This window comes from Euprymna scolopes, chromosome 28 (genome assembly GCF_053919585.1).
Source record: "Euprymna scolopes isolate OS-2025 chromosome 28, ASM5391958v1, whole genome shotgun sequence".
Classification (NCBI taxonomy): Eukaryota; Metazoa; Mollusca; class Cephalopoda; order Sepiida; family Sepiolidae; genus Euprymna; species Euprymna scolopes.
In genome coordinates, this window is record NC_136509.1 from 32,653,785 (window position 1) to 32,668,784 (window position 15,000).

Consider the following 15,000-nt stretch of genomic DNA (forward strand, 5'->3'; position numbering starts at 1 on the left):
ATGATAAGGACGGATTTAAGAAAATGAGAGATGAATAAAGCCGTCCAGCATATGCCAACATAAGAAAACGGATGATGATGATGATGATGATGATGATGATGATGATGATGATTCTTTTATTATTAAACTGTGTGCCTCTATTGACAGATGTATACGCCACATTCTAAAGAAAATTGAATGGTCCGAGATGTTGTCCGATAGCGTCTCCTGGGAGTAAACTAATCAGGGAGCACAATATGATAACCAGGAAATGCGGGAAAATAGAAACGAGTGGGCGGATTATGCGTGTCCTGTCCACATCACCTGGCAATTTCGCAAACGATGCATGGATGAGGGGGCGAGACTACGGAAAGCGACTACAGAAGGAACCTACGCCACGTCATTGAAGATTAATGGGATATATCCAATTAGACAGTGTATGAGATTAAGATTGTGATTAAATCCTCCTTCGGTTTGGATTATCCGTTTTCATAATAGATTAATAATTTAAAGGTTATTTAATGTTGAAAACGTGTTACCAAGTTCGAAACAATTTATTGTAAACGTTTATTCGAACACAAGTTATTAGCTTGAGAGGGTTGTTAATACTTTTCTTTTTGGGATTACGATGTATAAACATCTTGTTGCCCATCTCCCCAATATTTGATATTTCTTATCTACTAACATTTCAGCCCGGCGCTGCTCGAGTGTTTGAAGGTCTATGTTGAGCAAAACAAAAAAAAAAAAACGGTTAATTTTTTTTCCATTTGACCCCTATTGTGATCCCTTAAAATTTATTGTTTTGGGCTCACATCAAATTATTAAGTAAGATCTATGTCCAAGGAATCTATATCTAAAATTTCAAGTGACCGAAAACTCCTCCTAAAATTTTGGGTCTAAACACGTGAATTTTTTTGCTCAACATACAGCTCAAATACCCGGGCAGCGCCGGGCAATGCCGGGCAACGCCGGGCACTCTTGCTAGTATATATATACTATGTATTCAAAGGAAATCTACATTCAAGAATTAACCTCATTTGCACATTACATTAAAGAAAATCTATTTTTTTTTAATAATTAGTTCCATGTTATTAATTGTTTGTTGGTCCCCCGACAAAAGAAGGGTGGACCTATAAATTTACACTTGTCCGTTCGTCTGTCCGCACTTTTCTCTATGCATTGGAATTTTTTGAAATTTTGCACAAACACTAAGCATGATATGAGTAAAAAAAAGTAACAGAATAGATTTTCCGGGAAAACTTCGGTTGCCTTGCCCCTAGGAGTGCTTCTCAGGTTAAAATGGCTAAAATTCACACTTTTATGCTTATTTAAAAAAAAGTTATACCTTGGATTCTTATAAAACTGTCTGAAAAGTTGTAACTAACTGATTTCTATATAATTTTGTTTGTTTATACTTCGTGATAACTCTTGTGTGCGCCCCAGGGCTCTTTTAGGGCTAATAAAAAATATATATATACATATATATATATATATATATATATATATATATATATATATATATATATATACACATATATACATATATATATATATACACACATATATATACATATATATATATATATATATATATATATATATATATGTATATGATGATTGCAACGTCTTGTCATATATATATATATATATATATATATATGATGCCGGGAAAACTCGTCCATTTTTTGCTAGGTAGGAAAACTGGTCACTTATGTAATAAATATCGATTGAAAACACATTTTATGGCCGTTCTTGAAGAAGATGTTGTTCTTTAAGAAACTATGCCCCCTCCCCACACATAATGTTTTTTTTTAAATATTTTTACTTGTTAACTGTTGTTTTAAAAAAAAATAAAATCGATTTTCTAAGTGTCCGTTTTCTACCTAACTGGCTAAGTTGTTAGTGGTTTCACTCATTTTAAAGCGTTTATTCTGCTCAAAAACGAGATTACAAACCGTATAATATTTTTTAAGATATTTATACTTGTTTACTGTTGTTTTTAAAAAGGGCAAAATCGGTTTTTCTACCTAGCTGGCTAAGTTGACCGTAAAAAAATTAATAAATAACATTCCTTCAATGTTTCCACTCACTATTTATCTGGATTGCAGCATTTAATAACCCGAAAAGAAAGTCTTGATAATCAATAGACCAAAACACAGCCAAATCGAAACAACGATATTCTAATTTAATTTTAAAGTTTTTCTTTTTTAATTTTCTGCTTTTCGTTGCAGTTCTGGTACAGGCCGGACTGGTACATTCGTAGCCATTGATTCTGGGACTAAAATGTTTGACAAATCGCAAACAGTGAACATTTTAAACTGTGTATACAGAATGCGACTTGAAAGGCCACGGGCAGTCCAAACAAAACAGCAGTATGCTTTGATATATAAGGTAAGTACAATATATATATATATATATATATATATATATATATATATATATATATATATATATATATATATATACTCCTATAAATCTGGTTTTCTTTTGTGTGTATCGATATTCATATTAAAACCCCTCTTTCCTATTTATTTAATGTATTTATTTGCTTCCCCACCAAAGCAAATTAGGCACAAGGCCGTTTTTAATGTGGGGTAAAAACCAGCTCCCCTAAAAGTAGGCAAAAAGTGGGGACGCTGGTTACCAAAAATAATAATTGTCCCAGTATAGAGGGTTTCCCCTCCATTGACTGGTACAAATTATCTTCAGTGCAACAGCTGCAGAACAGATACTACACTTTGAGGTATTTATTTGCTCCCCCACTGAGCAAATTAGGCACAAGACCGATTTTTAATGTGAGGAGTAAAGGGGAAATGGGGACCAACTCCCCGGGGAGTAGAGGAGCTGGATAGTGACAATTGGTATGAAGGGTTGCCCCTACATTGACTAAGGTCTTATATGTGGGGTTTCCCCCACATATGGTCTTTGCTTGCAGTATCTTCCGGAACAGATGGTATTTATTTGCTCCCCCACCGAGCAAATTAGGCACAAGGCCGATTTTTAATGTGAGGAGTGAAGGGAGGGGGAAAGGAAAAAGGGGACCAGCTCCCGAGAGGTGGGAAATGGGAGCTGGTTAAAGATCAGGCATGTGGGGTTGCCCCCACATGCCTGATCTTTGCTAGTCATAGCTAGTCATAGCTTGCAGTATCTGCCGGAACAGATACTACACTTCGATCTTGTCCAAAAGGCCAAGAAGTATTTATTTTCTCCCCCACTGAGCAAATAAGGCACAAGGCCGTTTTTTAATGTGGAGAGAGAGGGAGGGGGGAGGGAAAAGGGGACCAGCTCCCGATGGGTGGGAAATGGGAGCTGGTTAATGGTCAGGCATGTGGGGTTGCCCCCACATCTGGTCTTTGCTTGTCATAGCTTGCAGCATCTGCCGGAACAGATGGTATTTATTTGCTCCCCCACCGAGCAAATTAGGCACAAGGCCGATTTTTAATGTGAGGAGTGAAGGGAGGGGGAAGGGAAAAAGGGGACCAGCTCCCGAGAGGTGGGAAATGGGAGCTGATTAATGGTCAGGCATGTGGGGTTGCCCCCACATCTGGTCTTTGCTTGTCATAGCTTGCAGCATCTGCCGGAACAGATGGTATTTATTTGCTCCCCCACTGAGCAAATTAGGCACAAGGCCGTTTTTAATGTGAGGTAAAAACCAGCTCCCCTAAAAGGGGTCACTCTGGTTACCAAAAATAATAATTGTCCCAGTATAGAGGGTTTCCCCTCCATTGACTGGTACAAATTATCTTAAGTGCAGTATCTGCCGGAACAGATACTACACTTTTATCCCGGCCCGAACAACAAGAACAACAGGAAAAAAAGGCAAGCCTCTTTTCTATTTATTTAAAAAGAAAATACAATTTTCTTATATCTTGGTTGTGGAATTGCATTCACTAGCAAACGATCTAGCTAATTTGCATATTATTTTAAACATTCATTTAATTAATTCCCTATTAGTTGCTTCGGTTTTTTAATGGGATAATCATCTTTAGTTAACTATTACCTGCAATCATATTCATGCAGATATTCAACATGATTTATACTTGTATAATATTTGCGAAAAAGGTTTATAGTAAAAACAAAATTGTTTCCGTATATATTTATGTATGCGTATATATTTTTGTTAAACAAATTTATCTGTCTATTATTTTTATGTCTATAAAAGTGTGTGTGTGTGTGTGTGTGTGTGTCTGTGTCTGTGTCTGTGTGTCTGTGTCTGTGTGTCTGTGTCTGTGTGTCTGTGTACATTTCCATACGCAATAACTCTGTCAATTTTAAGTCTACAGACTCGAAATTTGATATACAGGGTACTGAGATTTGGAAAAATCGATGTGACAGGATTTCTGCCAGAAATTTAGCGAGTAAAGGGTCAAAGTTTAACGATTTGACTTTTAAGAACTCTACCAAACTCCTCCAATAATTTTTGGTCTAAACACTTGAAAGTTTAGATATAGGTTCCTTGGACATGGATCTAACTTACTAAGTTTATTTGAGCCCAAAACAATAAATGTTAAGAGGTCATAATAGGGGTCAAATTAAGAAAAAATTTACCGTTTTTTTATTTGTTTTTTTTTTTTTTTGCTCAGCATACACCTCCAAACACCCGGGCAACGCCAGACACCCATTCTAGTGTATATATATATATATATATATATATATATATATATATATATATAAATATATATATATATATGTAATTATAAAACTCAAATGACCTTGTAACGAGTGATGTAAACCACTTTCCAGTTTACGGCATCCAGTTGCGCATGCGCGCATAAACATTAACCCATAACAACGTAAACAAATAAACACAATTCGCTTCTTTTGCAGATTTTTACCTGCGCACTAAACTAAAATATCAACGTTATCATTTCGAAATTATTATTTAACATGGGAGGCGTGGGGGTGTTTTGCAACTATTCTTTATTATAACTATACTGTCGCTATTTTCTTACAACTAAACAATTTTAACCCGTTGACAAACATAAGAACAATTGCAGTAAAGCCAAGACTACTACTACTACTACTCTCTATCCGTCCCTTTTCCTTCCTTCTTTTTTATTTTTTGCTTACATTTCTAGATAGGAAATAGTTGTGATAGAACGATGAATTTGTTGATACATTTATTTTATATATTTTATCTGTTTCAATATTAGTTTTATTTATTTTATTTATTAATATTAATTTATTTAATTATATATATAAAATAATTAATAAAACCTAAAGCAAAAAATACATTTTTTTGCTTCAGGTTTTATTAATTATTTTTTTTTTTTTTAGATTTTAAGTTTCTATAACTTGGTTGAAGGATTCCAATATGGGGTTTTCATTCTTATAATTCTCATCGGTAGGTTCATGTGCGTTTTTGCTGCTAAATGACTTTCGCCGGCATTCGATTCGTAGGAAAATCATGTTTAATTTTCGATTTTGAGCGATTATTTGGAAAAATAGGTAACTTTACACAAATAGGGAGGATTTTTTTTTTTCAGGTTTGAGTGATCCGTCCGTGATTTTTCATTTTAATATACTTTCATAGAAATGTTTCTGTTATGTAAAAAAAAACTATTTTCTTTACGTCACATGTGTCATCCTCATACATGAATTCCATAGCTAATATAACATAATGACCCAACGGGTCACGGGTAGTCTAGTATATATATATATATATATATATATATATATATATATATATATATATATATATATATATATATATATATATATCTTTAAACAAGATATCCAGTGTCATGCCGAGTTGGGAAACAAATAATTGCTTAAAAGGAAAGTGCGAATTCGTTGATAAAAATGATTTTAAGAGGAAGTTTATATTTTTATAAATCAGCGATTAAAATCAGAAAAATTAAAATAAATAAAAAATAAACCTCGAGACGGCTTTCAGCCAATACATTGTCATGAGAAAACATCGGCTGTTACGATTCCAAAATGAAAAGGAATTGGTAAATATCGTTTAAAAAAAATAAGTTTTTTTGTGTTTTTTTACAAACGTGGATGGGGGGGGGATGGAAGATTAGACAGACAATAATTTTTTTTATCTATTCTTCGATTTCAACACCCCACGTTTGTAAAAAAACAAACAACTTATTTTACGTTCATTTCTGCACCTATTCAATTAGCAAGTCAGTTTTTTGATTGACATCATTATAATTTGAACGCTTTTCATTTCGCAACATAGCGGTAAGATATCACGTTTTCTTTCATTTTCTTTTCCGCCTTCGCGTCACCGCGATACAGGTTCGAGCCTGCCTGCCTACTAATACTTTTTTTTTCTTTTACACCTCCAAACACCCGGGCAACGCCGGGTACCCTCGCTAGTACATGTATAAACGCCGCAACACTGACATGATGTTTCGATCTGTAGTTACATAAAACGAAGACCTGAGGCGAAAAAGTTTGTTTTTTCTTTTAGACGTTCATTTTCAAAAAAAAAAAAAAAAAGAAAGAAAGAAGAGGAAGAAGAAAGAAAATGGAGGAAAGCCCACATGATCCAATTTCCATCGTTGGAATATGTTACCGTGGGACTGCTTTCTTGGAGATTATAATATGTCCCTCTAAGTAATCAAATTATGGCCATTAACTCCATCGTTCTCAATCCTCTCGTAGCACTGTTTCATAATTCAACAAACAATCTCATTGAATCTTATCCTCGATTGGCCTTTTTCCTTTGTAAATGTTGAACTCGTCCTGCGACAGGTAATCATACTAGTACATATAGATATAGGTGTGGGTCTATATATAGGTGTGGGTATATATATAGGTGTGGGTGTTGTGTTTTATATTTCGATTTCTCTTATACTATTCGCCAGGGTCATTAGATGGACGCAAAAACACTCAACATTGGCAATTATTGGCAAACGAAAAGTATCATTAATTGAAATTATTATAAAGTAATCATTTTGTCAAGAAAAGTCTAATTAATGTCGCTAAGATGAAATCCTAATGTTGGACATCAGGTTAAAGTTTGTTTTTTTAACTCGTAAAAGACGAAGCAGCTATGGATGATTGTTCCTTGTATCTTTTATCTACGATATATATATATATATATATATATATATATATATATATATATATATATATATATATATATATATATATATATATATATATATATATATATATATATATATATATATATATATATATATATATATATATATATATATATATATATATATATATATATATATATATATATATATATATATATATATATATATATATATATATATATATATATATATATATATATATATATATATATATATATATATATATATATATATATATATATATATATATATATATATATATATATATATATATATATATATATATATATATATATATATATATATATATATATATATATATATATATATATATATATATATATATATATCTTGAGTTGAGTATGTAGGTATTTGGACAATGTCAAAACATTGTTAATTCACTGCAGCCGAATAGCGCAACAGTTAGAAGCTCTGACTGTCATTTGGGCGGTCGGGTTTCGATCCTGGCTTGAGGTAGTTGCTTGTGTAGCCATACTGATGAGCTGTGAAACAGCGAAACAGTACTGTATGTGGATGACTATAATGCTCCCTATCTTGGGTTGAGCATATTGGGAAGTGATATACAAATTACCATTAGCATATGAACCAATGCTATTTGTGTAAACAGATTGAGCTTGGGTATTTGGACAATGTCAAAACATCGTTAATTCACTGCCCGGATAGAAGCAACCGAATAGCGCAATAGTTAGAAGCTCGGACTGTCATTTGGCTGGTCAGATTTTCTGGCTTAATGTAGTTACTTGTCTAGCCACACTGATGAGCTGTGTAGCAGCGAAACAGTAATATATGTGGATAACTATATATATATATATATATATATATATATATATATATATATATATATATTCCTTTTACACCTACAAAAGATTTTTTTTCCATTTTTAAAATCGCTGTTTTTTTTGTTTTATTTTTTTAAGAAGTTTAACATCGGTTTTTTATATTTAAACAGTGTTAAGTTTCCTTTTTGTTCTGCTTTACCCACCCCCAAACACACACAGCTACAAACACCCGGACAATGCCAGTGTATATATATTGGCTGGATGGCATCGTCCTGGCGAGTTGAAAATTCCTACTTGTGAGACATCAGTTTGGGATTATTAACTGGTTGGATGACCTGGTCCCTTATCGAGACAAGTAGGTCCATTCAACAGTTGGATTTTGGTGCGGTTTGCGTGATGTGTGTTAGTTAATATAATTTCTAGTGGGCGGGCGTTTGCTCAGTTGACAGAGTGCTTGCCTTACATGCAAAAGGCTAAGGTTTCGGATATAGTCTGTTTATTGTTTATTATACAAACATTATTGGTTACATATATGCATACATTTTTCAGTGGAATCCCAATTCAGTGGCACATTTTGGTCTGATGAAGTGTTGTCCCGGAATTGGAACGTCACTGAAACATGTATGCACATATGTAACCAATAATTTTTGTATAATAAACAGACTATATATATATATATATATATATATATATATATATATATATATATATATATATATATATATATATATCATAGAGGCGGTAGCACTCTCTATATAGGGATGGCCCGTACACACCTATATACGCCTACAAAACAAAACTATCCAAATCTCAACTAAAATCAACTTATAAGTTTCAAAAAGCACATATTCTTACAGAGAAGCGTCTTACGAATCCAGCGAGTGTCAGAACGTCGGTTAAAATGTCAAAAGAGAGAAAAAAGGGTACAAAATGGCCAATTGTTCTTCTTTCTTCTTCTTCTTTCTTCTTTCTTTTGAGACGATGTATCTCGGTGTACGAACGGTCTCTGACAACAGTTCAAGCATCAATCGACTGCTCTTTACACGGAGAAGTGCAGTGATCCATCGCTTTTTAGCCAACTCCATAATTAAATAAGATTACGTGTAATAACAAGTTTTAAACACTATACACCCAATGTAGACAGACCACTTCGAACACGGAACTTCTCTCAAAAGGGACAGCTCCAAATAATACACCGGATGCTCACAGACGTTCCAGTTTGCCAGTGGCCTATATTTCTTGGACGCTGAATATTTGAGGTGAACGTTAAGGTTTTTTCTTTAAACAGTAACCCACCAGCGTTAATGAAACCACGAAACCTTTATCTCAGTTGATGAAAATTGTTATAAGAGTAACCTATCAGCAAGTACGACGTCAAAAAACAATGTTATAAAAACAAATAATTCTTCAGATTTTGGACTGTAAAATATGTACAAAATGTCAATGCTGTGACCAGGATTCGAACCTAGGTTAGCACGGCCACAACGTGGGGTCCTAACCTCTAGACGATCACGGCTAACACTGACGTCTGTCGCTCTTGGCAGAAAGACACATGACTACTGTCAAACTATTGAAAAATAAGGAGGAAACTTGAAATTCTCACGCATGCGCAAAAATACACTATAGCAACCATTGTTAAATGCAGCTGAATCTCTTCGCTCGCTAAGAAAAGTAGATCAGACCAGTTCTTCTAAGAACTCACCAAACGCCAAAGGAAATAAGTTAAATTAACCGCAAAAGAAACTGCAAGAAAGTCATCTTCTAAGAACTCACTGGAAGCTGACCAAAAAGAATCAAAATCCAAGCCCTAGCCACAAAAATAACTAGATATTGTGGCTACTATACACAATCTACTAATAAAAACAAGTAAGTTTTCTAAAATAAACTACAATAAATTAACCAAGTAACCTCACACTGTCACTGATTAGGACTTCATATAAAGATAACAACTACACTATTGGTGTATATACCGTTCCACACTTTAACTATTGGTGACGGGGCAGTATCTCAATTCTACGAGAGTTGTCTTGCTATAAGATAAGTGATATTATAGTAAGATACACATAAGTGTTATATGTTTACATTTAATAAAAAATGCCAAAGTCAGCACGTAGTAAAAAAGCTCAGAGAAATATAGACTATGAAAAAAACAAAGTCAAGGTATTATCTGAGCAAAAAGAATACTATCAGAAAAATGCTGAAATAATAAAAATCAGTATCATGCAAATTCTGAGGCAAAGAAGGCTGTCTCACGTGCTGACTCAAAAGCACGGTATAACAAGGATTCTGAGGAGAAAAAAGCTGCCTCACGTGCTCTTTATAACAAAGAACCAGAAAAAAAGAAGGCTGCCTCACGTGCTCTTTATAACAAAGAACCAGAAAAAAAGAAGGCTGCCTCACGTGCTGACTCAAAAGCACGGTATAAGAGGGATTCCGAGGGAAAAAGCTGCCTCACGTGCTCTTTATAACAAAGAACCAGAAAAAAAGAAGGCTGCCTCACGTGCTGACTCAAAAGCACGGTATAACAGGGATCCCAAGGGGGAAAAAGCTGCCTCATGCACAAACTATTATAAAAAGACCTAAAACCCAGCAGGAAGCGACCTGCTACTAATGGAGGCGGCAATGAGCCGCCTCCTAAAAAAGACAATACTATCATGAATGTAAGTTTAAAAATAAGACTGTAAGTAAAAATACTAATTAACAAGAATAAAAAAGCATTGGAAATGCAAAAGGATATAGGGATGGTATGCCAAAAAGTACACAAACAAGATAGCTATGAATGGCTAGGCACATGGAAATAGAATTGCATCCAAAGAATAGCCCTATAGCTTTTTACAACCGTAATGATGGCACGGAATGAAGATTGGAGAAAAGCCATAGGGCTATACTTTGGATGCAATTCTATTTCCATGTGCCTAGCCATTCATAGCTATCTTGTTTGTATACTTTTTGGCATACCATCCCTATATCCTTTTGCATTTCCAATGCTTTTTTATTCTTTATATATATTAAACGACTGTGTTTGAGGGCTAAAACAAGGCAGTTTGTGGGAACAGTATATGTAGAAAAGACGGATGTTATATATTTTGAGGGAATTTTATTAATTTACAATTACGCATATTTATTTACGTACATAGTGTGTATACATTGTACAACATGGTGGATGTGTGAATTTCCCAAAATTTCCGAGAATATATCTCTTCATCTGCGAGAAAAGTAACTGTAAACAGCTCTCGAACATGACCTAATTTTTTTTGTTTTGCTCTGTCTCTCTCTTTCTGTATATATATATATATATATATATGTGTGTGTGTGTGTGTGTTGAACGTCTGTGTGTGTGTGTCTGGTCACGAATAGGCTCCTATATGGTTGACTATTATAGAAAACTGATCACATATAATGATAGAAGAGGTATCGAGACAGAGGAATGGGTATGTTTAATCTGGCATAATGATGATTCATTAAATTGTGGGGTCTGCGTACGCTCCTGGTCCACAAAGTATGGAAATAAAAAATTTAAAAATTAAAAAAAAACGTTTACAAGTGATTTTGATATAGATGTTCATAATAATACTTTGATAAGTATGCTTTAACTTAAATAAACTTAAATAGGGACGGTATAATAAAATTGTGGGGTCTGCGTTCGTGCCTGGCCTCCATAGAATGGAAATATGTCACAAAGTTTAACAAGGTTTTTTAATATAGATCCACAGAATATTGTGATAGGTGTTTCAGTGTGAACAGGTATGGTATAATAAATCATGGGGTTTATCTATTTTATTTTTACTTTCATCATAATTTGCTTTAGTTTTGATACTCCCAAATTCGAAGTTATCTCTTTACAACCCTTCCTTTTCATAACCTATCATACTTTCATAAATCAGAGTCCATTTTCTGTAGGCTGTTTTTGAACCCAGTCAACGACAGGTACTTTTGCTTGTATATATATATATATATATATATATATATATATATATATATATATATATATATATATATATATATATATGTGTGTGTGTGTGTGTGTATATGCGTGTGTGTGTGTGCACGTGTTATATAAATATATATATATATATATATATATATATATATATATATATATATATATAATGTTCTCAAGCTGGATTCATATTGGATTCAAGATGGCGGTTTGCGTTTCTTCTTGGGGGAGGGGGTCTTTTCTCTTGATATTACCTATTAAGGAGTGTTTCAAGTTTTTGAATTACTATTCTTTTTCAAATTTTCTTATTCTCTCTTATAGGTATTCAAATTCTCTCTTATAGGAATTCAAAATTTCCCTCATAGGAATTCAAATCGTCTCTTATAGGAATTAAAATTATCTCTTCTACGCATTCAAATTCTTTCTTCTAGGCAGTCAAATTTTATCTCATAAGCATTCAAATTTATTATAGGCAGTCAAATTCTCTCTCATCAGCATTCAAATTCTCTCTTATAGCCATTGAAATTTTCTTTTTACCTTGAAAAATGATGTGCGCCATCTTTAGGTGGGGAACCGTCATTATGCAGGGTTGGTCATGATCGATCCACTGGTGTGTGTTGTAGGAGAGTATATATACATAGACTATGATCGTGACCTTTGACCTTTGACCTTAATCTTGAAAAATGGTGTGCACCATCTATAGATGCGGGAACCATCATCATGGCAGGTTTGCTCATGATCCAGTGGTGTGGGCTGTAGGAAAGTATTTATACAGAGACTATGACTGTCGGGTTAGGGTTAGGGTTATGACCTTGATCTTTGACCTTAATCTTGAAAACGGTGTGCATGATCCCCAGATTTGGTCATGATTTGGTTAGGAGAGTTGTACACCTCCCCCCCCCCACACACACACACAAACGCTACTACTTTATATATAGATTGTATACGCGCACGCGCGCGCGTGTGTATTTAATTCCATCTTTCTATTCATGTTATATCAATGACCGGCATAATTGCATAGACACACACTAAAAACTTAACATTGGTAATTAATTATCTTAAATGAAAAACATTAGTCATCGAAATTAATGCAAAGTAATCAGTTCAGACTAATTAATGCCACAGTTTGAACCAAAATTATGTTAATGCATTTTTAAGCTTACATATATCTATTATTATACTAAAGCTGAGCTAATTTACGTTTCTTTCCCCGAAAGCTATTTTCCTGTATATTTTATAGTTGCTAAAAATTAATCCGAGCAGATTTAAGTATACGAGTAAAGTTATTAAATCGAGTTACGTTTTCGTTTGTTTGTTTAAAAAAAACATGGACCAAGGCTAAAGGAAAGGAAACGGCTATTCAGAAAACAAAAACAAAACAAAAACAAAAAAACATTGATATTTGAACACAGATTTATCTTTGACTTTTCCTTATACGTTATATATATATATATATATATATATATATATGTGTATGTGTGTGTGTGTGCGTGTGTGTGTATGTGTGTGTATATATATATACACACACATTATACACACACACACACACACACATATATATATATATATATATATATATATATATATATATATATATATATATATATTACAATAGAAAAATGCGAGCATGAAAAGTAATATGGTTAAGCTTGAACATGGAAAAGTAAAGGACAAAATATTCTAGTAAAAAATATAACAAATTTATAACTTAAAATATTGCAGCATTAAGAATTGATTTTATAATGTTATAAATTGAATTTTTAAAAAATCTTAATGCTGCAACATTTTGTTGTTTTATCCTACACTTTTATTCGATGTGTAGTCTATAACTCTCGATTCCCCTCTCTCTCTCTCTCTCTCTCTCTCTCTCTCTCTCTCTTTCACCTTCTTTATCATTGTGATGAAGAAAGAATAAAAAAGATGGGAATACCTACATGTCTGTCTTCTTCATTTTTGCTTTTCTCGTCTACCTTAACCTGTATACCACCTACCTCGGCCTGTGCACGTCTCCTTGTCTGTCTACCTCGGATTGTACAGGTCTGTCATTTTTCTACACCTACCTCGACCTCACACATCTGCCTTCCCCACCTACGTCTGCTTATATATATATTTGCCTTCCTCGTCCACCTCTGTCTATACATTTATGTCTCCTCTATTTAGTCTGCATATCTGTCTCTTTTTTTCCGTCTCTCTCTAATTCTATATATCGGTCTCATTTCCTCCTCTATTTCGACCTGTACATATCTGTATTCTTTCACCGTGTATCTCTGCATATACACGTATCTTTCTGTTTTTCATCTACCTCTGTCGGTACTTACCTGTGTCCTTTCCTCGTCTATTTCGGTCTGCACATGTCTGTCTCCTTTCTTAGTCTACGCCTTCCTGTACATTTCTGTCTCTTTTCCCCGTTTATCTCTCTCTGTACATGTTTGTCTTCTTTCCTCGTCTGTATCTACCTGTCTGCGTCTGTCGGACAAATCCATATGCCCTAGCTTAAGTCTGCCTAATTTTTACTTTAAAAAAAATCTAATTTAATCTGTGCATACCTACGTACGCTTATCTAGCCCCAAACCTAACACTAACTTTGCTAATTCATCGTAAACATGCATTAGTCTTTTTTGGCGTATGAGAAAAGTTTTGACTGAGACGACATCCCTGAAATATTACTAAGCAAAATGCAAATATCAATACGATTTTCCATACTTTCACAGACGCACACGTTCCTTCTAAAGATGCTATGGCAAACATCTTTCCAATATCGGATGGCATGCGAATCAACATATAACAGCAAACAGACATATCTTTTGTTACAGTTTTATTTCAGTTCCATGACACCGTGGTGATCGGGGCACAACTCCAAGTTCTTCTCACTAACCCTTACATAATTGGAACGTCCGTCGTTTCCACTCCGACTTTCTCTGACCCTCTCTCTCTCTCTCTCTCTCTCTCAATCCGATCGTAACCTATATAATCAACTGTTCTTTGTCCTCTCTAAAATTGACCTCTTTGCAAATTAGACAATTACGTCATTCTTTGACGTTCAAGATCAGGTGGTTTTTAATTGTTACTATTACAGAATTCCTTATTTGTTTATTTAAAAAAATTTTATCAATTCAGATAACTTGATTATATAGTAGAGCTGACATCTATTCAATGTAGCCGCCTTCAGCCTCACTCAATCAATTCAGGTAACTTGATTATGTAGTAGAGCTGACAT

General features: G+C 33.9%; 1 protein-coding gene and 1 pseudogene across 1 annotated transcript in view; one reads left to right on the forward strand and one right to left on the reverse strand.

Annotated features, from left to right (window-relative positions):
- Positions 1-15,000, forward strand: part of LOC145249556 (uncharacterized) — a 279,663-nt gene that overhangs the window by 232,585 nt on the left and 32,078 nt on the right. Inside the window, exon 11 of the mRNA XM_080111231.1 lies at positions 2,211-2,370. Within this exon, the coding sequence (XP_079967357.1) occupies positions 2,211-2,370 (160 nt within the window). The remainder of the gene's footprint in view (positions 1-2,210; positions 2,371-15,000) is intronic.
- On the reverse strand, positions 3,014-3,179 carry LOC145249907 (U2 spliceosomal RNA; annotated as a pseudogene).